Genomic DNA, 24,805 nt, shown 5'->3' on the forward strand with positions numbered 1-24,805 from the left:
ATGGGACTCAAGGTATACAAGTCCCCTGGTCCTAATGAAATGCATCCCAGGGTATTAAAAGAGATGGCAGAAGTTATCGCAGATGCATTCGTTATAATCTACCAAAATTCTCTGGACTCTGGGGAGGTACCAGCGGATTGGAGAGCAGCTAATGAAACGCCTCTGTTGAAAAAAGGGGGCAGACAAAAGGCAGGTAACTATAGGCCGGTTAGTTTAACATCTGTAGTGGGGAAAATGCTTGAAACTATCATTAAGGAAGAAATAGCGGGACATCTAGATAGGAATAGTGCAATCAAGCAGACACAGCATGGATTCATGAAGGGGAAATCATGTTTAACTAATTTACTGGAATTCTTTGAGGATATAACAAGCATGGTGGATAGAGGTGTAGCGATGGATATGGTGTATTTAGATTTCCAAAAGGCATTCAATAAGGTGCCACACAAAAGGTTACTGCAGAAGATAGAGGTACGCGGAGTCAGAGGAAATGTATTAGCATGGATAGAGAATTGGCTGGCGAACAGAAAGCAGAGAGTCGGGATAAATGGGTCCTTTTCGGGTTGGAAATGGGTGGTTAGTGGTGAGGCACAGGGATCGGTGCTGGGACCACAACTGTTTACAATATACATAGATGACCTGGAAGAGGGGACAGAGTGTAGTGTAACAAAATTTGCAGATGGCACAAAGATTAGTGGGAAAGCGGGTTGTGTAGAGGACACAGAGAGGCTGCAAAGAGATTTGGATAGGTTAAGCGAATGGGCTTAGGTTTGGCAGATGGAATACAATGTTGGAAAGTGTGAGGTCATCCACCTTGGGAAAAAAAACAGTAAAAGGGAATATTATTTCAATGGGGAGAAATTACAACATGCTGCAGTGCAGAGGGACCTGGGGGTCCTTGTGCATGAAACTCTTTTAGAGTCTACCTACAAAACATAAAACATTAAACCGTGCCACCCGACCTGGGTGACACACCAGACATTTACAAGGCCCTTTTTTTCCTTTTTTTGGTTTTTTTGTGTTTTTCTTTTTTTTTTTTTGGGCACTAAAATCACAATTTCCCCAGTGCCCCCTATAAAAGGGAAGGGGACACTAAAAGCACCGGCAATTAAAACAAATTAAACTTTAAAACGTAAAATCAAATTAAAATTTGGTTGCCGGACGTGATGATGCACTCCAGTCCCTCCGGTGCCCACCTCTCGCGGAAGGCCGCGAGCGTACCGGTGGACACCGCGTGCTCCATCTCCAAGGACATCCTGGACCGGATGTAAGAGCGGAAGAGAGGCAGGCAGTCAGGTTGAACGACCCCCTCGACCGCCCGCTGCCTGGACCGGCTGATGGCACCCTTGGCCGTGCCCAGGAGCAGTCCTACGAGGAGGCCTTCGGACCTACCCGCTCCCCTCCGCACAGGGTGCCCAAAGATCAGGAGAGTGGGACTGAAGTGCAGCCAGAATTTCAGGAGCAGCCCCTTCAAATAATGGAACAGGGGCTGCAACCTCGTGCACTCAATAAAAACATGGAACACGGACTCCTCCAGACCGCAGAAATTGCAGGCGGCCTGGGAGTCCGTGAACCGGCTTAAAAATTTGTTGCACGGCACTGCTCCGTGCACCACCCTCCAGGCCAAGTCCCCGACGAATAGTGGGAGGACCCCTGCGTAGAGTGCCCTCCATCGGGGACCCCCGCCTCCTCCGGACGGCAAGATGGTACGCCATGGCGTGTCCGGACGGCAGGCGAGGATGGCAAAGTTGAGAGTGTGCAGGAGCAGCCCGTACAAGAAACCCCTCCGCGCGGAACTGAAAGGCACGGAGGGGATTTTCCCGAGGCGGCTCAAGTTGTGAGGCGCCGGCCCCCGAGGGAAGTTCCGGGGTTTGGCGCCGATGAGGAATTCCGTCCGGACGGGGGTCAGTTCGGACGGGATCTCCCCACGTGCTTGAGCCTCCTCGATGCACCTAACGGAGTCAGGGCCCAGAGCTGTTTTTAGCGACTCGATGGCATCGGCCGTGTGGCGGACGTTGGCAGAATTTAGGCGCCGCGCCAGCGTGTCTGGCGCCATCCAGCCCGCTCCTCCGCCATCGAGCAGGTCCCTGACCCTGGTCACCTCACCAGCCACAGCCCTCTCTTCCGACCGCCACATAAAACCTCGGTCGTGGAGGTATGGATTCCCGAGCAGCGGCTCCTGCAGGACGGCCGCCACTCCAGCCGGCGGAGAGCTGCGCTTGGTGGAGACTTTGTTCCAGACCCTGATGAGTTCCTTGTAAAAGACAGGCAGCTCCCGGAGGGCGGTCCTGACACCCCCCAAGTTCACAAACAGGAGCTGCGTGTCGTAATTGAGGTCGCGCTGCTGGTGGAAGAAATACGTCGCCAGAGCACACCACCTAGGAGGGGGCTCGACGTAAAGGTATCTCTGCAGGGTCTGAAGACGGAAAGTCGCAAGCTGGGCGCTGACGCACACCAACGACTGACCGCCCTCCTCAAGCGGGAGACTCAAGACCGCAGCAGAGACCCAGTGCTTCCTGTTGTTCCAGAAGAAGTCCACCAGCTTCTTCTGTATCTTGGCGACAAACGCAGGGGGAGGGGTCAAAGTGACCAGCCGATACCACAACATTGCGGCCACCAGCTGGTTTATGACTAGCGCTCGACCCCTGTAGGACAGCACTCGGAGCAGTCCTGTCCAGCGCCCTAGGCGAGCGGCGACCTTGGCCTCCAGCTCCTGCCAGTTCGCCGGCCAGGCTCCCTCGTCGGGGCTAAGGTAGACTCCCAGATAGAGGAGATGGGTCATGCTCCAGGCAAAAGGCCTGAGCTCCTCCGGCAGGAAGTCCACCCGCCACTGACCCACCAGGAGTCCGGAACATTTCTCCCAGTTGATCCTGGCGGAGGACACGGCCGAGTAAATCTCCTGGCACTCACGCATCCTCCGCAGGTCAGCGGGATCCTCTACCGCGAGGAGCACGTCATCGGCGTAAGCCGAGAGGACGACCTCCACGCCGGGCCCTTGCAGAGCCAGTCCCGTCAACCTCGTCCGCAAGAGGCGCAGGAAAAGCTCCACGCAAACGGCGTATAACTGGCCGGACATGGGGCATCCCTGGCGCACCCCTCTCCTAAAGCGAAGGGGCGCTGTCAAGGACCCGTTAACCTTAATCAGACACTCCGCGGCGGCGTACAAAAGTCGGATCCGGGCGACGAAATGCGTCTCGAACCCGAAAGCGCGCAGAGTTCCGAGCAGGTAGTCGTGATCCACCCTGTCGAACGCCTTCTCTTGGTCGAGGGATAGGAAGGCGACCGACAGACCAGCCTCCTGGGAATAATGGATGAGGTCCCGGACCAGATGGATGTTGTCGTGGATTGTCCGGCCCGGGACCGTGTAGGACTGGTCGGGGTGGATCATGTGGTCCAGCACGGCACCAAGGCGAGCAGACATCGCCCTGGCGAAGATTTTGTAGTCCGTGCTGAGGAGGGAGACCGGGCGCCAGTTCTTAAGGAGGCGGAGATCGCCCTTCTTAGGCAGCAGGACGATGACTGCCCTGCGCCAAGAGAGGGGCATCTCCCCGGTCGCCAGACTTTCCCTCAGGACCCGCACGTAGTCGCCCCCCAGGACGTCCCAGAACGCCCTGTGGAACTCCACGGTCAGCCCGTCCAGCCCCGGGGATTTTTCCCTCGAGAGCCGGTCGAGGGCACCGGTCAGCTCCGTCAGGCTTAGCGGAGCTTCCAGATTTTCGGCGCCCTCCGGGCTGACCTTCGGCAGGTCCTTCCACAAAACTCTACGCGCTTCCTCCCTGGACGGATCCGGAGAGAACAGAGCCCCGTAATATTCATGGGCCCTGTTGTTGACGCCCTCCGGATCCGAGACGAGAGAGCCGTCGTCGGCCAGCAGCGTCAAGAGCTGCTTACGGACACTCTGCCTTTTTTCCAGCGAGTAGAAGAAGGGGGAGCCGCGGTCCAGATCCCGCAGGAACCGGATCCGCGACCTCACGAACGCGCCTCGGGACCCGACGAGCTGCAGGTCCTTCAGCGCGGCCTTCTTCGCTTCGTACACCGTCCGCAGGGCCAGGTCCTCGACGACTTGACCGAGACGGGATTCCAGGTCGAGCACCTCTTTTTCTAGGCGCCCGACCCTGGCCGCCCGCCTCTTGGTCGACCCCCTCGCGTACTCTTGACAGAAGACGCGGACGTGAGCCTTGCCCACGTCCCACCACAGCCTCAAGGAGGGGAAGCCCCCCTGCTTCCTTCTCCAGTCGGACCAGAATCGACGGAACGAGTCCTGGAACCGCACGTCCTCCAGCAGCCGGTTGTTAAAGTGCCAGTACGCGGACCCCGTCCTCGCGCGGAGCGAAGCGAGCTCCGCCCACACCAGGTGGTGGTCCGAACACGGCACCGGCCGCATGGAGGCTGCCGGGACGCAGGAAACGTACGCCCGAGACACGTAAAGGCGGTCGACTCTAGACCATCCAACTCCAGGCCTCACCCAAGTAAAGGCGCTGGAGTCGGGGTGGAGATTTCGCCAGACGTCCACCAAGTCGAAGGACCCGACCAGGTCCCTCAACTTCTCCATCGCCGTCATGCACTGCGGGGCACCGGAGCGGTCCCTCGCCTCGAGGGTGCAGTTAAAATCCCCCCCGAGGACAATGCAGTCGCCGACGTCGACGGAGCCAAGAAGAGCGGACACCTCTTCAAAGAAGCGCGTTTGCTGCGGGCCGGGCTGAGGGGCGTACACGTTCACGAGATGGAGCGGCACGTCCCCCAGGCGAACCGTTACGTGCAGCAAGCGGCCTGGCACGGGCTCCTCGACCCCCAAGATCTCCGGCTGAAAATGCGGGCCCAGCAAGATGGCCACCCCACTAGAAATGGCGGTGAGGTGGCTCATGCGGACCTCTCCTTGCCATTCCAGGAGCCACGTGGCTTCGTCTCCCGGAACGGTGTGGGTTTCTTGCAGGAAGCACACCGCATATTTCCCCTCCCGCAGGAGCGAAAAATTGTCAAATCTACGGCGTGCCCCTCTGCCGCCGTTGATGTTGAGGCTGGCTATGGTTATCTTCATGGCAAAAGCATAGTGCAACCTCTACCTTAACCTATTGTGGGGGAGGGAGCGGAGTCTTTTGTTGAACTCCGCTCCCTCCGCAGCCCAGCGAGGAGTCCCTCGAGCTCGCGCAGCTCAAGGTGCTGCTCCTTTGTCAAGGGCCCGCCCGCGGCCAAGGTTTTGACGGCGGCGCGGACGGACCCCTTGATCAGCTCTGGCTCGGACCATTTTTCCAGGGCCAGTCGGGCTTGGTCGCAGCGACCCCGGCTCTGGGCCAAAAAGTCCCGGAGTTCCTTTGCAGGAATGAGGAGGGCCTCAGCGGCGGCCGCGAGCAGATCCACCGCCTCCCTGGCAGTGGTCTCTAGTTCTTCTCCCGCGTCCCCCACCGAGTCCCCGTCCTCCTCCGGGAGGTGGCCGCCAGCAGCCGGCCCATCGACCGCACAAGGTACGGCAAATGACCCGGCCGCTCCAACCGGCCCTGGCTCTGCCCCGATCCCACCCCCAGGATTGTCGGCAGAGGAGTCCCCACTGGGCTCATTTAAAAATGGTGCTGGGTCGGGAAACGACAGCGGAAGGGGTTCCCCCTCCGCCCCAGGAACCGGGGAACAAGGAGAGACCCGGCCATTGGAAATCCCCAGGCTCCCCAAGTGCACCAGCTCCAAAGTAAGGGGCGAGGGTGGGTGTTCCTCCCTCTCCCCGCTGCCACCCCCCGGCCCAGCATTTACAGTTTCATTAAATCTCTTGATTTCGGTTTCTGCCGGGTCGAGCGACTCCCGGGGGAAGTTGGGTATTGGCTGGGCGGGCTCAGGTTCGGCCTTTTCGGCCCCGCCCGCCTCAGTCCCCGGGACGCCCGGCCCGGCGGCAATGCTTTCCTCCGCGATCCCCACGCCCCCCACGACAGGCAGATCCTCCACGCCCTGCCCGGGAGGCAGAGGATGGGCAGCCTCGACTGTCTCACCCTCCCCGAGGACAGACTCCTCCCGCCTACGGCGCTGCTTGGGGGCGCTGGTGGGGGACGCGGGACACGCGGCGGGCACCGACTCCTCCGCGGAGGGATGTTGTTCCCCCTCCGCCTCATTGGGGCGGCGCCTCCTTTTGTTGCTGGGGGTGCGCTGAGGCAGGGAGACCTCCATGTCTGCCGAGGCCTCCCGCTCCGCCCCCTCGTTTTCCTTTTCTTGCCCTCGCCCGAGCCCCTCTGCGGTATTGGTCAAGGGCTTGGGCACGGGCTCAGGGCACCCCGTGCTCGCCGGTGACTGGGTTGGGCTGAGCGCGGTGGTCAATCTTTCCGGCGCACTGAGGGGACCCGCCTCTAGATGTTTCTCCTTGTTCCGCGCCTTCTTTCTGGTCGGACGCTCTCCCTCCCCCCCGCCGGAGGCCGTGAAAACAAAGGCCCCCGACGATGCCCGCGCACCTACGGCTCCCGGCACGCGGACGCAACTAGGGGGAGGGGTGGCGGCGGCGCCAGCCTTGGCCGCCTTCGGTGGTTTGGCGGCCTTGGAGGCGGGGCAGTTCTTACGAACATGCCCCACCTCCCTACAGGCATGGCACCGCACGCCGTCCGATGTCCAGAAGACGCGGTAGGCAGTCCCCTCGTGCTCCACATCAAATGATCCCTCCGTCGTGTCCTCCCGCGCCAGCTGGACAAAGAGCTGGCGGCGGAAGGAGAACACGTGGCGTAGGCTGTTCTCCCTGAGGCCGAGCGGTATGGGGTTGATCCCCGACCTTACCTCCCCCAGTTGTTGTAGGTGAGGGAGGAGGAGCTCAGCGGGAACAAAGGGCGGGACGTTTGACACGATGACCCTCTGCGCGGTGGCCTCGAGAGGGTCCACCGGCAGGAACGTCCCGCCCACCGTGAGCCCCTTTTCGAGGGCCAGGGACACCGCCCGCTCCGACCCCAGGAAGAACACGGCCTTCCCAGACATCTTGGAGGCTGCGACAATGGCCGAGGGGCCGACTACCCCAACCATCGCCCGCACGCACTCCTCGATGGTCATTGTGGGGTGAGTGTAGCTCTTGACCCCGTGTTTTTTTGTGATGAGTTGAAAAGGTGGCAGGGCAGCGGGTGGCGCAGGAGGTGCCGTGGATGTGGACACCGCCTGCGCATATGTCCTCGCTGGCCCCGCCACCGGCGTGGATGGGGTCGCCATCACGGGGTCCCTTTAAGGGCTACACCCACCCCAAAGTCACAGGCCTCAAAGGTCTTAATTGGCCTCGTTTGATTAGACTGAGCAGAGGAGCTCTTAACGAGGCACACCCCTCCCCTAGTTGGCAATTGGGGAGGGGCCTTGCTCCCTCTGCTCAGTTGTCTTAATTGTTTTATATTTTTTTTAAATTAGGAGGAAGGGGTCTCAGAGAGAGAGGGAAGAAACAGAGAGTAACAGAGAAAGAGAGAGGGGGTGGGAAGGGGGGGGGGAACTGCGAGGGCAGGTCTCCCCTCGCAGCTGTGGGTGGGTGCAATCCCCAGATGGCAAAACACAAAATAGTCTTTGGGGTGGTCTTCGGGTGAGGGGAGAAGATGTCTTCACCTGGGGCAGCTAGAGCCACCAGGCACACACTCCTAACGATGTTAAATAGGTGGTAAATATTCTTCAGCCTGGTAGCTCCAGCTATCCCAGGCTAGGCAATTGGGGGGGGGGGGTTCAATTGTGTGTGGGGCCTAGTTGTAAGCAAGGCCCCCACACACACTTCCACATACACACACCCCCCGCGATGTTCCGGCCCTCAGTGGTCTTCTTTCCTCCCCCCACCGATATAACAAAGTCTATTGGGGACTGCACCAATACACCCACCTGTAGAGTGGTAGAGTCTCCCTCCTTCCACACTGGATGTTGTTGTTGGTCTTTCCCCCCCTCTCCAACTCTTTGTAGAAATGGTAAAGTGCTTTTTCCTCCTCTCCCTCTGGGTGAAAGTTGGTGGTGAAGCCCCTTCCTTCCTTCTCTTCCTGGGCTGTTCTCAGGGCTCTCCAGGCCTTCCAGGCAAGAGCAAAAGTTGGTAGCTGCTCCTCTCTCTGCAGCTCAGCTCCAACTGAGCAGGACACGCCTCCACTGCTCCACGATTGGTAATCCCAAAAAGTTAGTTTGCAGGTGCAGCAGGTAATCAGGAAGGCGAATGGAATGTTGGCCTTGATTGCGAAAGGGATGGAGTACAAAAGCAGGGAGGTCCTGCTGCAACTGTACAGGGTATTGGTAAGGCTGCACCTGGAGTACTGTGTGCAGTTTTGGTCACCTTACTTAAAGAAGGATATACTGGCTTTGGACGGGGGTACAGAGACGATTCACTCGGCTGATTCCGGAGATGAGGGGGTTACCTTATGATGATAGATTGAGTAGACTGGGTCTTTACTCGTTGGAGTTCAGAAGGATGAGGGGTGATCTTATAGAAACATTTAAAATCATGAAAGAGATAGACAAGATAGAGGCAGAGAGGTTGTTTCCACTGGTCGGGGAGACTAGAACTAGAGGGCACAGCCTCAAAATACGGGGGAGCCAATTTAAAACCAAGTTGAGAAGGAATTTCTTCTCCCAGAGGGTTGTGAATCTGAGGAATTCTCTGCCCAAGGAAGCAGTTGAGGCTAGCTCATTGAATGTATTCAAATCACAGATAGATAGATATTTAACCAATAAGGGAATTAAGGGTTACGGGGAGAGGGCGGGTAAGTGGAGCTGAGTCCACGGCCAGATCAGCCATGATCTTATTGAATGGCGGAGCAGGCTCGAGGGGCTAGATGGCCTACTCCTGTTCCTTATTCTTATGTTCTTATGTTCTTATAGAAGGACAACAATTGTTCATTGCGATTGATAGCCATTCAAAGTGGGTTGAGGTGTTTACAATGTGGAAAATAACAACAAGTAAAACATTGGACATTTTACAAAAAGTATTTTCTTCATTTGGCTTCCCTGAAGAAATTGTTTCGGATAATGGACCACAATTTCGTTCAGAAGAATTTGCACAATTCACGAGCAAAAATGGTGTAAAACATACCAAGGTTCCACCATACCATCCTGCTTCGAATGGTGCAGCAGAGCGCACTGTACAAATTGTAAAACGTGCCCTCATAAAACAAATGTTAGATCCAAATCCAAGGAAATGACAGTTGTCATTGGATCACAAATTGGCTAATGTTTTCATTACATATCGAAATACTCCTCATACAACTACTGGTAGAACACCAGTAGAGTTGTTTCTCAAACGACAGCCACGAACCAGATTCTTGTTGTTAAAACCAAATTTGGCACAGTCCGTAGAAGAGACACAATTATGACAGAAAGAGAATCATGATAGAGGTAGAGTAAAAGAGAGAAGAGTGAAATTAAACCAGAAGGTGAGAGTGAAGAACCATCACCATAAATGGTTAAAGTGGTTACCAGGAGAGTGGTGAAGATATGTGATCCTCGAATATATTTGGTAAAGATGTTTGATAATGGACAGGTTAGGTTTGTTCATGTTGATCATATTTTACCTACAGACATGGAAGGAGTTGAAGGTGGGAATGATTCAATTATTTCTGACTCATCAGATCGTTTTGATACACCAGTAGCAAATCCTAAATCCAATGTACTGGAAACAAATCCAGGAGAGAATCAGAATGAAAGTCCAAGTCCGAGTCAGGAAAACAAAGAGCCTGAAGTTAGAGCGAGTTCAAATGAAAATCAAGGAAATTCCGTAGAGGAAAACGTTCCTCAGGATGAGCCTCGAATGAGTTTATATTCGACACCAGGTTTGGAAGGTTCTGTTCGAGAGCGAAGGTATCCTCTTCGAAACAGAAAACAAGTGGTAAAGTTAAATTTGTAAATATGGAAAAAAATTTCTATATCCTGTGTTATGTATAAAAATGAAAGTTATGTATGATGTTTGTTATAATCACTTCTTCATTAAGGAGGGAGAAGTGTAATGTCTGTAAGCTTGTAATGTTTGTAGCTCTACACTGTGGATGTGGCCGTATTGTGTACTGCATATGCAGAGTTAATAATAAACAGAACCAGGCAGATTCCGGAGGCTTCCGAGAGAGCTGCCTGCCATGTAGGAAGCTGTGTGTGCTGTGCTCTGTGAATATATCACATATGTTTCTATGTTTCTATGTTTCACTCAGACTCTAATTTCTCTCTTCTAACCAATTTTAAATCCAGTTCGCTACCCTCTCTCCAATTCCATATCCCATTCTCCCAAGTGGTACCTTGTCATAGGCTTGCTTAAAGTCAACACTCCATCCACTGCATTTCCCCGTCAATCATGTCTGTTACCTTCTCAGAGGATTCTATGAAGTTTGTCAAGCTCCCGTTTGAAATCCGTGATGGCTATTTCTAACTATTTTCTCTTTCTCCTGATATGTGTTAATTTCATCCTCCTCCAATTCTGGTCACTTGAGCATCCCCGATTATAATCGCTCAACAATTGGTGGCTGTGCCTTCAGTTGCCAAGCCTCTAAGTTCTGGAATTCTCTCCCTAAACCTCTCCGCCTCTCTACCTCTCTTTCCTCCTTCAAGATGCTCCTTAAAACATGCCTCTTTGGCCAAGCTTCACCTGCCCTAATATCTCCTTTTGCAGCTCAGTGTCAATTTTTATCTGATAATGCTCCTGTGAAGCGCCTTGGGACAGTTTATTACGTTAAAGGCGCTATATAAATACAAGTTGTTGTTGTTAAACTGACCCGCTGATGATCCATTATTCTACCCTAAACACAAAGAGCAGGTGACTAAGAGGGGAAATCAGCGGTCACGCTGTCTGATTTAATTTATCTTGCCTTGCGTCCCCAGGGTCTCTACGAAGAATGCCAATACCTCTTCCAACCCCAATTGATTGTGCAGAGATTGATTGGCATCCCTGTCCTGTATCCGGGATACCTGATTGATCAGATGATCCCGGCCCACAACAGATCAGCACTCTACAAGTAAGTGAGTCAGGCTGAATCCTCCTCAGCTAATGTTACCAAGTAGATGACATAATGGAGCATGAGAGTACGCCAACTGTGTGAAATGTGCTCTTCCTGTTAATGTTGACAGTCATTTATGGGAAATGGATAAAACTCCCTATTCATTCCTCCAACAGCCTGTCAATCGTGTGGTCTGTAAGAGCACTCTGCACACTAGGAGATGTAATGCAATAGCAGGAGATCTGTAATCGTGGACTTGTTTTATCTGGAGAAGAGGAGAATTCGAGGTGACCTAATTGAGGTCTTCAAGATCATTCAGGGGATCGATCCAGGCAAATTGTTCCCTGGGGCATGGACCTCAATCACCCAGGGTTGAGGGACTTGGTGAGAAGGTGGGTAGTAGGGGTCGAGGGATAGGTTGAGAAGGTGGGTAGGTGGGGTTGAGGATATGATGTGAAGGTGGGTAGGTGGGGTTGAGGGATATGGTGAGGAGGTTGAGGGATGTGGAGAGAAGATGAGTAGGTAGGATTTAGGGATATGGACAAACTGGGAGCGAATGCAGCACAGATTCACGTGGTTATAAGCGTCAAAGCAGTACAGCGGGACCTGGGGGTACTTGTGCATGAAACACAAAAGGTTAGTATGCAGGTACAGCAAGTGATCAGGAAGGCCAATGGAATCTTGGCCTTTATTGCAAAGGGGATGGAGTATAAAAGCAGGGAAGTCTTGCTATAGTTATACAGGGTATTGGTGAGGCCACACCTGGAATATTGCATGCAATTTTGGTTTCCATATTTACGAAAGGATATATTTGCTTTGGAGGCAGTTCAGAGAAGGTTCACTAGGTTGATTCCAGGGATGAGGGGGTTAACTTATGAGGAAAGGTTGAGTAGGTTGGGTCTCTACTCACTGGAATTCAGAAGAATGAGAGGTGATCTTATCGAAATGTATAAGATTATGAGGGGGCTTGACAAGGTGGATGCAGAGAGGATGTTTCCACTGATGGGGGAGACTAGAACTAGGTGGTATAATCTTAGAATAAGGGGCCACCCATTTAAAACAGAGATGAGGAGAAATTTATTCTCTCAGAGGGTTGCAAATCTGTGGAATTCACTCCCTCAGAGAGCTGTGGAAGCTGGGACATTGAATAAATTTAAGACAGAAATAGACAGTTTCTTAAACGATAAGGGAATAAGGGGTTATGGGGAGCGGGCGGGGAAGTGGATCAGATGAACCATGATCGTATTAAATGGCGAAGTAGGCTCGAGGTGCAGTATGGCCTACTCCTGCTCCTATTTCTTATGTTCTTATGTTCTTATGAGGACAGATTGCATAGACTGAGCAATGTTAAGGGATATGGAGTCACGGTGGGTGGATGGAGTTAAGATACCGATCAGCCATGCTCTGATTGAATGGCGGAACAGGCTCGAGGGGCTGAATGGCTTCCTCCTGTTGCTTCACTTTGTGTTCATACTCTGTTTGTTTGTTGCACAAGCACTCACTGGACGGGCATTAGGACCCTGTGGGAGGTATTCACACACTGTTGTAAACATACTGGTTGATGCTGGTTTTGGGAGTTGCTATAAAGGACACAGTTAGTTACATTACTCCTGGTTCAGTTAGTCTGTTTATTTACGTACACAACATAATTTAGCGATGAGGATGAATCAAATTAACCTCCCTCCCTACCACCAACCCCCCCCCCCCGCCTCCCCCCGCTGCCTTTCCTCTCCACACCCGAGGACCCTCCAATCCCATGGCCGAGATGGATAAGAAGCTTTTCTACGTACATCACGGCGAGTGGGTTAGACGGTGACATAGTAACACCAGCTCGCCGCCGTGCAATACTTACCCACTGCCTTGGCACCGCACCTTTGGCCAAATCAAAGACACGGAGTCCTATGACAAAGCGGTAAGCGCCCTAGAGAAATCTTTTGGACCAAAGAAAAGTATCATGATGGAGAGATACAAATTTTGTCAAAGGGGGCAAGGGAACGGTGAGCCAATCAAACAGTACATCATTTCATTAACTGAACTGGCCGCTACGTGTAACTTTGGAGCATTCACAGAGGAAATGATCAGGGATCAAATTATTGAGAAAACAACGATGCCCCGCATTCAGGAACGCTTGTTAATGGAGGATGACAAATTGACATTAGACAAAGCAACTAATTTGCCCATCCAAATCGAATCACGCTTTCCGATTCAAAAGCGATCAGATCCCCTGCTCCCCCTGTGCAGCAGACTTCAGCTACAGCCCATGTGCACGGCGTTTGTCCAAAGTGGAAATCACAGCAGAGACCCAGGGCTAGTAATAAGCCACCCACTACGGATCACGGGCCTAACTTTCACTGCTTTAACTGTGGGGACAAATCACACTCAGCAAAGAGTCCTAACTGCCCTGCACGTGGGACGAAATGCTCTGCATGTGGTAAAATGAACCATTTTGCTAGTGTCTGTTGCTCATCGCAGCATATTCAACATGTGAACAACCCCGACAGTGATGGACCCGGTATGGTTTACACCGTTAGTGACATTTTGCAAATCGGTTCAGGTAAATTCAAGGACTGTGATGTAAACATTGACGGCATGTCCTGCTGCCTCCTCATTGACCTTGGAGCCAAAGTCTCCATATTGAGCGAGGCTGTGTACAAAACCCACTTCACGCACTGTCAACTGCAGGCCTGCAACTTCCGCTCTACATGCGTACTCCGACTCCAAAATTTGGGTACTTGGGGTCATATCTGTCCCGATACACTACAAGGACATAACATTGGAGAACGTTTCCTTTCATGTCACGAAGGAACGAAGCCTCATGGGTATTGACTTTTTTGACAAGCTTGGGTTCAAAGTTTACGACCCAACCGGCACACCTGTGTACACGATGGACTTTGACAAGCAGTATCCCTCAATCTTCACAGGGTTTTCAGTGACAACAAAATTATGCCATTGTCCCCGTGTTGATCCTTCCATCAAACCGGTTACGCAGTGACTTCGCCGTCTCCCATTCGCGTTTCGCGACCAAGTATACGCAGAATTAACCCGACTCGAATCTCGGGGAATCATTGAGAGCATCGACTCCTCACCCTGGATCTTGAACTGAGTCCTTGCTTGGCGTAAAAATGGGGAGATCCGCCTATGCATCGACCTGAAAGAGGTCAACAAGGCCATCATCCCCGACAAGTACCCTCTTCCTACCATCGACGACCTGTCTTCAGAATTCCACCGCTCAATAGTTTTTACGAAACTCGACATGCGCCGCAGTTACCTGCAAATGCCCCTAGCGGAGGACAGCAAACCGCTCACGGCATTCACAACACATGATGGTCTGTATCATTATCGACGCATGACATACGGACTATTTTCTGCACCGTGCATTTCAAAAGATTGTCACTACTATGCTCGCAGGCATAGAGGTTGCTCTCAATCTGCTTGACGATATCGTCATCCATGGCTGGTCAATGGAAGCACATGACCAGCGACTTCACACAGTTATGGCTAGACTTGCTACACATAACATTGCATTTAATGCCGATAAGTGTACATTCGTTGCTGGAGAAATAAACTTTCTGGACTACAAAGTCACAGGACAAGGTGTCAAGCCAGCACTTGACAACATTGATGTGATCCAGCGAATGCAGGAGGCTCCCAACATCGAAGAACGTTCATCATTCCTCGGCACTTGCAAGTTCGATCTGAAGTTCGGCCCGCGCTACGCGCACATTGCCGAACCACTTCGCAAGTTGTTGCACAAGGACGTCCCTTGGGAATGGACAGATTCCCAGGCTCAGGCATTCACCACGCTTAAGGAGAAAATCACATCCCCTCCTATCCTCGTGCACTTTGACCCGAGTGGCACTACGTTCGTCAGGCACTGCCATGGGTGCTGTGCTCTCGCAATGGAGTGATGGCCTGGAACGCCCAGTGGGCTTCGCCTCTTGCACACTCTCGTCTACAGAATGTAAATACTCTACAGGGGAACGTGAAGTACTCGCTTGCATCTACGCATGTGAACACTGGCACATCTACCTCTATGGCAGGAAATTTACCCTCCGTACGGATCACCAAGCACTAACTACGCTACTTGCAACAACTGGATCTGGGCACAGACCACTACGAATCAACCGATGGCCAGATCGCCTTCATCAGTATAAGTTTGAGGTACAGTACATCGCTGGCCGTCACAACAACGTAGCTGACATGCTCAGCCGCTTGACTCCTGCTTCGGACTCTGGTGATGACAACACATCTGTTAGGTTGATCATCATTCAGTTCATCAGAAAACTTGTCTCCAGCGACGAACTCAAAACCAAATTACAACGTGATGCCACTTCCTCCAGACTGAGTGGCCTAAGAAAATTCCAGAAGAGCTGAAAACCTTTCACAGACTTCGCGATGAATTTTCCGTTTGGAACGATGGCTGCCTAGCTTGTGGTGATAGAGCAGTAATCCCGAGGTCACTTCAACAGCGCGTTCTCTCATTGGCACATGATGGACACCCTGGCAATGTCCACATGAAGCAGAGATGTCGCGATTCAGTATGGTGGCCTGGATTGACACTCGCATCGAGGAGTTTGTCTCACGCTGCGAAACATGCAGTCTGAGCGAAAAGGCCACAAACATGCGACCAGCGCCAATGAAGCCCATTCCATGGTCACACAGACCATGGCAACAACTTCTGTGGATATCTTCGGTCCAGTTGAAGCAGCTCCACAGCACCAGTATTTCCTTGTTGTAGTACATGACCTGCATTCCAAATGGCCCAAAATCGCTACAAGTTTAGTGACCTCATCAACAATCGTCATTATTCTGCAGCGAATGTTCACAAAGTGGGGCCTCCCAGAGGTCATAATCACTGACAATGGACCACAGTTTGTATCCGACCAGTTCACGGATTTCCTCACTCATCATGCTATCGAGTGTCGTCTTACTGCTCGGTACAATCCTCAAAGCGACAGAGGTGTTGAGCGATTTAACCATGTCATCAAAGAGGGTTTGAAAGCCAACCTCGCAACAAGCCAAACATTCAAAGTGGTTCAAACCATACTCTGCACATACCGTTGGACAAAGCACTTGCTAACGGGGAAGACACCCGCTGAGCTTATGATTGGGTGGAATCTTCGCTGGCTGCTGGACACTCTCAAACTCCCAGCCAAAACTAGCGCGAAGATAACCACACACGCATCCCAGATTTTGGAACGCCAACGAAAAGCGAAGTCGTACACTGATACAAAACGACACGCTCAAAAGCCCCAACTGAAGAACGGAGATTGGGTCAGAGTTAAGCGTCCAAACCATAGTCATAAGCTCGCATCTTCACTTTTGTCTCCAAAACAGATTGGGGGAAAGTTCAGCCCTCACACCTACGAGCTCAATGATGGAACTCGATGGAATGCTTGTAGACTGATCCCAACTCGCAGGCCAACAATCAGCACGATGGAACAGAGGCACCATTCTGTTTCGCAACCGAAAACCTCGATCAAACACCGCAAGCTCCACGCCGGTCTCAGCGTATCAGAACACGGCCTGGCTATCTCAAGGACTTTGTTCATAGACTGTGTTTTCAGAAGGGGGGAAATATGTTGTGTTCATACTCTGTTTGTGGCACGAACGCTCACTGGACGAGCATTAGGACCCTGTTGGAGCTATTCTCAGCTGCTGTAAACATGCTGGTTGTGGGACACCATTTGGGGAGTTGCTATAAAGAACACAGTTAAGTTACTTTACTCCTGGTTCAGTTAGTCTGTTTATTTACGTACACAACATTCCGTTCCTATGTGAAGTCCTGCGCTCCCAACATCAACCGATTCGCCCAGTGGATCAATGCCAAGATCATTGGCATTAGACTTTGAATTCCTTCATGGCCTTGTCGCTCTCTTTCCAGCCCAAAGTCCCAGCCGGCACATGCTGTTTCTCCCGCTCTGGATTACTGCATGCTCAGTCCTACTGCTCCTCTATGATCTCTTGGCCTCCCTCACCCCCGTACCAACCCGGAACTCTCTAACGCATCCATTTCACCCTGTTACTTCTCTTCCTACCTTCAAAGCTGTTCTAAAGTTGAGTCCCCTCCACGGTGCCACCCAAAGGTCTTTACTTGCTTCATCGTCTCCTCTCCTGTAAAATACTCTGAGACGTTCCACAACAGGCAAAGCGCTGTATCAGGGGAAGTTGCCGCTGGTCTGCTGTGGTGCTGTGCTGGTAGAACCATAGAAAAATTGCGACACAGAAGGAGGCCATTCAGCCCGTCGTGTCCATGCTGGCTGGTGGTGTTGATGCTTGTGTTTCTCTGTTGGTGGTGTACTTGTACTGTTTCTGCTTGGTACTGGTTCTGTTGGTGCCTGTGCTGGTGCCATACTTGTTCCATGTTTGCTTGTGTTAATGTTGGTGCTAGTATAGCTGTGGTTGCTTGTATGGTTCTGTTGGTGCAGTACTGGTTCTGCTGGTACTGTACTGGTTCTGCTGGTTCTGTTGGTGCTGTACTATCGCTGTATTGGTTCTGTTCGTACTGTTCGGCTGTACTGGTTCTGTTGGTGTTGTATATTGCTGTACTGGTTCTATTGGTGTAGTACTGGTTCTGTTGGTGTTGTACTATCGCTGTACTGGTTCTATTGGTGCTGTACTGGTTCTGTTGGTATTGTACTATCGCTGTACTAGTTCTGTTGAAGCTTGGTGCTGTTTAGAATAAGCATGGAGATGTAAGGCCACACCTGGAATATTGCGGCAGTTTTGGTTTCCATATTTACGAAAGGATATACTTGCTTTGGAGGCAGTTCAGAGAAGGTTCACTAGGTTGATTCCGGGGATGAGGGGGTAGATTTATGAGGAAAGGTTGAGGAGGTTGGGCCTCTACTCATTGGAATTCAGAAGAATGAAAGGTGATCTTATCGAAATGTATAAGATTATGAGGGGGCTTGACAAGGTGGATGCAGAGAGGATGTTTCCACTAATGGGGGAGACTAGAACTAGAGGGCACGATCTTAGAATAAGGGGCCACCCATTTAAAACTGAGATGAGGAGAAATCTATTTTCTCAGATGGTTAGAATCTGTGGAATTTGCTGCCTCAGAGAGCTGTGGAAGCTGAGACATTGAATAAATTTAAGACAGAAATAGACAGTTTCTTAAACGATAAGGGGATAAGGGGTTATGGGGAGCGGGTAGGGAAGTGGAGCGGAGTCCATGATCGGATCAGCCATGATCGTATTAAATGGCGGAGCAGGCTGGAGGGGCCGTATGACCTACTCCTGCTCCTATTTCTTATGTTCTTATGTGTCCCTTACACAACTGCGTTCTGATCAGTTGTGTCAACAGTGGCTACTTAACCCTGTGTGCCCAATCCTCACCCTCACAACGTCCCACACGCTGCTTACTGCCAGCTTGGCAAAGATGTGCTGGCTCCCCGTGACCCAGCCAGCCAAAGTCAGGGTTGGCGACGAAAGAGCCACGGTGGCATTGTCACTGCCGGTGGCACTGTCACTGCTGGGGGCACAGATCCTTTTCCGTTAATTGGTGTCATGAACCGCTGGCACCAATCCCGATCCCTGCGGCATTCCGTCCTCCTCGCTGCCTGGTACGTTCGTTCGTGCGCAGTGTCTGTGTTTAACTCGAGCCTCTCAGTGCTTGGGACTGTCGAATGGATGTCGGCTGCTGTGCTAATGGGCTCGGAGCCAATAGACACATACGCACACAGAGCCAGACACTGTTTGCCATCCCAAGCAGTGAGCATGAATTGGGCACGGGGCCAGTGCAGACACAGAGAGCAACACTGTAGGAGCAACCGCGTGCTTCTGTAAGAGAATGGGTGCCCTTGCTTCTAACTTTATAAGTTGCTTCTTAAAGTAATATGGCTCAAAGCATTTATTGTCACTGATCGGAATTCAGTGACAATAATGAAATACACATTTGACAACAACACTCGAGCAATGGTGGTCATTCAGGGAAGAGATGGTTCAGGTACAAACTCGACATATTCCTTTGAAGGGAAGAGATAGATCATCCAAAGGCAATGCACCCTGGACGACAAAAGAAATAAAAGTTAAAATAAAATAGAAAAAGGAGGCAGATGACTAATGCCTTCAGTTAATAACCAGGAAGATTGTGGGAATTACAGGAGGGGATTGAAAAAGTTAATACAGGAGGCAAAGTGAGTTTCCGAGTAAAGATTAGCAGGTGACATTAAATTGAACCCTAAACCATTTTCTAAACATATAGGGCTAAAAATTCATCGAGGGGGTGACACCGCCTGGTCGCTAACTTCAGCAGCGGGCGATGTTCACCGCCTTCAACCGGGATATTGATTTTTAGTAACCCAAGAGGAGAGTGGAGCACCAAGGGAAGTGTCCCATACCCCTCTTTGGGCTCTAACCCTGACTCCTGGGGCGCTATCGCGCAGATGAAGTTGTGGTGCCAGGAACCGGCATCCCAGCGCCTAAAGGGGAGGTCGGCTGGGCCACCCGAGAGCTGAATAAAAACAGAAGGGAACTGCTGTTCCCATGAGCAATGGTGTTCAACAGCTCAGAGAGTTAGATGAATATAAATAATGTGCATTCTAAAGACCCATCTGCTCATCCGTTGAAATATCACCCCGGGAGCTTCTTCGGACACCTGCTTTCCCTGTCGGGATTTGCGGCAGGTGGAAACATTGAAGTTCTTCTTTGGCGGTCCCTTGTATCGAGGATGACTTGCTTCCACACAAAAAAGGGATGAGTTGACAGGTGTTTCAATGAAGGAGCTGACATTCCAGGTCCCGAACTCCATATTGAAAGGTGGAAGATGCCTGTGTGTGGATTTTTTTAACGTGTGGTGACCGTTGCACACCAGCCACCACACGGGCTTGACAGAGCGAGGTCTTGGTCCAGTGGCAAGGGTTATCCAAGACGACTGGAGACCAGCTCTGCTGCACGCACCAAGTGCGCACACATATTGCAGTGTGGGCTGGCCCGTGCTCCCCTGGGCCCCTCGCCTCTTCTGGTCCCCGAACTCACGCCTCTCCTGGGCCCCGATCACGTCCCTCTACAATCTCTCGCCGCTCCTTCGCCCCGACCTCGCCACTCCTCTGCTACTTGCCTGCTGTACCTGCTCACGCTCCAATCAGCGACCTTGATTTTGGTGATGTCCAATCCAGTTGCCCTTCTCCAAGTCGTTGCCCTCTTGCACCAGCTCGCGCTGTTCCCTGAAGTGGCCTCCACGCTGCTCCCGAGCCGCCGCACCTCCATTGAAGTTAGTCAATGCGGCACTAATGGGGGGCGTTGCACACTCGGTGATGTCACCACGTGGGTGGCGCTAGAGTGCGTAGCACTAACTGTTAGCGCTGCCGCTGAACGTCCACTGAAGTTCGCGGGAGGCGCTGACAGAGCAGTGCTCAGACAGTAAGCACTTAGCGGTCCGTCAGCGCCCCTCTCAGCTGCTAACGGGTGATGTTAAGAAAATGAATTTCTAGCTTGTAACGTGTTTGCGAGGGAAAAAGTTGGGCCTATTAAGTACCTAAAGGGAAATCTTCATGTAGAGGCAGAGGACATGGCTAAAGTATAAGAACATAAAAACATAAGAAATCGGAGCAGGAGTCGACCATACGGCCCCTCGAGCCTGCTCCGCTATTTAATAAGATCATGGCTGATCCGATCATGGACTCAGCTCCACTTCCCTGCCCGCTCCCCATAACCCCTTATCCCCTTATCGTTTAAGAAACTGTCTATTTCTGTCTTAAATTTATTCAATGTCCCAGCTTCCACAGCTCTCTGAGGCAACAAATTCCACAGATTTACAACCCTCTGAGAGAAGAAATTTAGAAACATAGAAACATAGAAACATAGAAAATAGGTGCAGGAGTAGGCCATTCGGCCCTTCTAGCCTGCACCGCCATTCAATGAGTTCATGGCTGAACATGCAACTTCAGTACCCCATTCCTGCTTTCTCACCATACCCCTTGATTCCCCTAGTAGTAAGGACTTCATCTAACTCCTTTTTGAATATATTTAGTGAATTGGCCTCAACAACTTTCTGTGGTAGAGAATTCCACAGGTTCACCACTCTCTGGGTGAAGAAATTCCTCCTCATCTCGGTCCTAAATGGCTTCCCCCTTATCCTTAGACTGTGTCCCCTGGTTCTGGACTTCCCCAACATTGGGAACATTCTTCCTGCATCTAACCTGTCTAACCCCGTCAGAATTTTAAATGTTTCTATGAGGTCCCCTCTCATTCTTCTGAACTCCAGTGAATACAAGCCCAGTTGATCCAGTCTTTCTTGATAGGTCAGTCCCGCCATCCCGGGAATCAGTCTGGTGAACCTTCGCTGCACTCCCTCAATAGCAAGAATGTCCTTCCTCAGGTTAGGAGACCAAAACTGTACACAATACTCCAGGTGTGGCCTCACCAAGGCCCTGTACAATTGTAGCAACACCTCCCTGCCCTTGTACTCAAATCCCCTCGCTATGAGGGCCAACATGCCATTTGCTTTCTTAACCGCCTGCTGTACCTGCATGCCAACCTTCAATGACTGATGTACCATGACACCCAGGTCTCTTTGCACCTGCCCTTTTCCTAATCTGTCACCATTCAGATAATAGTCTGTCTCTCTGTTTTTACCACCAAAGTGGATAACCTCACATTTATCCACATTATACTTCATCTGCCATGCATTTGCCCACTCACCTAACCTATCCAAGTCACTCTGCAGCCTCATATAATCCTCCTTGCAGCTCACACTGCCACCCAACTTAGTGTCATCCGCAAATTTGGAGATACTACATTTAATCCCCTCGTCTAAATCATTAATGTACAGTGTAAACAGCTGGGGCCCCAGCACAGAACCTTGCGGTACCCCACTAGTCACTGCCTGCCATTCTGAAAAGTCCCCATTTACTCCTACTCTTTGCTTCCTGTCTGACAACCAGTTCTCAATCCATGTCAGCACACTACCCCCAATCCCATGTGCTTTAACTTTGCACATTAATCTCTTGTGTGGGACCTTGTCGAAAGCCTTCTGAAAGTCCAAATATACCACATCAACTGGTTCTCCCTTGTCCACTCTACTGGAAACATCCTCAAAAAATTCCAGAAGATTTGTCAAGCATGATTTCCCTTTCACAAATCCATGCTGACTTGGACCTATCATATTACCTCTTTCCAAATGCACTGCGATGACATCCTTAATAATTGATTCCATAATTTTACCCACTACCGATGTCAGGCTGACCGGTCTATAATTCCCTGTTTTCTCTCTCCCTCCTTTTTTAAAAAGTGGGGTTACATTGGCTACCCTCCACTCCATAGGAACTGATCCAGAGTCAATGGAATGTTGGAAAATGACTGTCAATGCATCCACTATTTCCAAGGCCACCTCCTTAAGTACTCTGGGATGCAGTCCATCAGGCCCTGGGGATTTATCGGCCTTCAATCCCATCAATTTCCCCAACACAATTTCCCGACTAATAAGGATTTCCCTCAGTTCCTCCTCCTTACTAGACCCTCCGACCCCTTTTATATCCGGAAGGTTGTTTGTGTCCTCCTCAGTGAATACCGAACCAAAGTACTTGTTCAATTGGTCCGCCATTTCTTTGTTCCCCGTTATGACTTCCCCTGATTCTGACTGCAGGGGACCTACGTTTGTCTTTACTAACCTTTTTCTCCTTACATATCTATAGAAACTTTTGCAATCCATCTTAATGTTCCCTGCAAGCTTCTTCTCGTACTCCATTTTCCCTGCCCTAATCAAACCCTTTGTCCTCCTCTGCTGAGTTCTAAATTTCTCCCAGTCCCCGGGTTCTCTGCTATTTCTGGCCAATTTGTATGCCACTTCCTTGGCTTTAATGCTATCCCTGATTTCCCTTGATAGCCACGGTTGAGTCACCTTCCCTTTTTTATTTTTACGACAGACAGGAATGTACAATCCTCATCTCAGTTTTAAATGGGCGGCCCCTTATTCTAAATGGGCGGCCCCTCTAGTTCTAGTCTCCCCCATCAGTGGCAACATCCTCCCTGCATCCACCTTGTCAAGCCCCCTCATAATCTTATACATTTCGATTAAAATCACCTCTCATTCTTCTGAATTTCAATGAGTGGAGGCCCAACCTACTCAACCTTTCCTCATAAGTCAACCCCCTCATCCCCGGGATCAACCTAGTGAACCTTCTCTGAACTGCCTCCAAAGCAAGTATATCCTTTCGTAAATACAGAAACCAAAACTGCCGCAATATTCCAGGTGTGGCCTCACCAATACCCTGTACACCTGTAGCAAGACTTCCCTGCTTTTATACTCCATCCCCTTTGCAATAAAGGCCAATATTCCATTGGCCTTCCTGATCACTTGCTGTACCTGCATACTAACCTTTTGTGTTTCATGTACAAGTACCCGCAGGTCCCGCTGTACTGCAGCACTTTGCAATCTTTCTCTATTTAAATAATAACTTGCTCTTTGATTTTTTCTGCCAAAGTGCATGATCTCACACTTTCCAAAATTATACTCCATCTGCCAAATTTATAAAACAAGTACTTTGCATCTGTCTTCAGAAAGGAAGCGGATGTTGTGAAGGTCACGTTAAAAGTGGAGAGGGAAGTTATAGACCCGATAGTTATAGATAGATGAGACATACTGAACAGATTAGCATTACTGAAAGCTGATAAGTCACCTGGTCCAGATGGAATGCATCCTGGGTTACTGGAAAGAAACAAAGATAGAAATAGCAGAGGCACTGGTCACAATCTTTTAATCCTCATTGGTTACAGGAGTGGTGTCGGAGGACTGGAGGGTTGTTAATGTTATATTACTATTCACGAAATGGGAGAGGCATAAACGAGGAAACCACAGGCCAGTTAGCCTAAGCTTGGTGGTGGGGAAGTTATTGGAAACCATCATCAGGGACAAAATAAAATTTCATTTGGAACGGCATGGGTTAATCAAGGAGACCCAGCATGGATTTGTTAAAGGTAATTCACGTCTGACGAACTTGACTGAATTCTTTGACAAGGTAACAGAGAAGATTGATCAAGGTAGTGCAGTAGATGTTGTATATATGGACTTACGGAAGGCATTCGACAGAGTGCCACACAAGAGACTTGTTAAGAAGATGGAAGCCCATGGAATTAAGGGGAAAATGGCTGTATGGATACAGAATTAGCTCAGTGACAGGCACCAAAGGTGGGGGACGGATGTTTTTCAGACTGGGAAGTGGTTGCAGTGGTGTTCCCCAAGGGTCAGTTTTGGATCCTTGACGCTTTTCAGTTTTTATAAACGACCTCGACTCAGGTGTCGGGAGCAGCATTATAAAGTTTGCATGCGATACGAAACTTAGCAAAGTAGTAGATCATGATGAAGATAGTTATATGCTTCATCCTGACATAGGCAGGATGGTGAAATGGTCAGAAGCATGGCGGATGGAGTTCAAATTGTGAAGCGATGCATTTTGGGAGACAATGGAAAGGCAGTGTACTATAAACGGCACGGCTTTGAAAAGTATAGATGAGCAAAGAGACCTTGGTGTCCAAGTACACAAATCTGTAAAGTTGGCAGGGCAAGTTGGTAAGGTGGTTAAAAAAGCACATGGGTTACTTGGGGTAATAAATAAAGGAATAGAATATAGAGGCAAAGAGATCAAGTTGGAACTTTATAAATCACTGATTAGACCTCAGCTGGAGTATTGTGGACAATTCTGGGCACCACACTCCAGGAAAGGGTACAGAGGAGGTTTACTAGGATGTTACCAGGGATGAGGGACTTCAATTATGAGGTTGGAAAAGTTAGGACTGTTCTCCTTGGAACAGAGAAGGTTAAGAGGTGACCTAATCAATGTTTTCAAGATGATGAGAGGTTTTGATAGAGTAGATAGAGAAAAACTATTCCCTCTGGCGAGTGGGTCAATAACTAGAGATCTTAGATTCAAAATCACTGGAAAAAGATCAAGAGGGGAGAGGAGGTGGAATTTTTTCAC

General features: G+C 50.6%; 1 protein-coding gene across 1 annotated transcript in view; it reads left to right on the plus strand.

Annotated features, from left to right (window-relative positions):
• Nucleotides 1–24,805, plus strand: part of tmem8b (transmembrane protein 8B) — a 354,968-nt gene that overhangs the window by 86,132 nt on the left and 244,031 nt on the right. The window contains exon 4 of the mRNA XM_070877086.1: nt 10,768–10,901. Within this exon, the coding sequence (XP_070733187.1) occupies nt 10,768–10,901 (134 nt within the window). The remainder of the gene's footprint in view (nt 1–10,767; nt 10,902–24,805) is intronic.

The sequence above is a fragment of the Pristiophorus japonicus genome, chromosome 1 (assembly GCF_044704955.1).
Source record: "Pristiophorus japonicus isolate sPriJap1 chromosome 1, sPriJap1.hap1, whole genome shotgun sequence".
In the NCBI taxonomy this organism is placed as follows: domain Eukaryota; kingdom Metazoa; phylum Chordata; class Chondrichthyes; family Pristiophoridae; genus Pristiophorus; species Pristiophorus japonicus.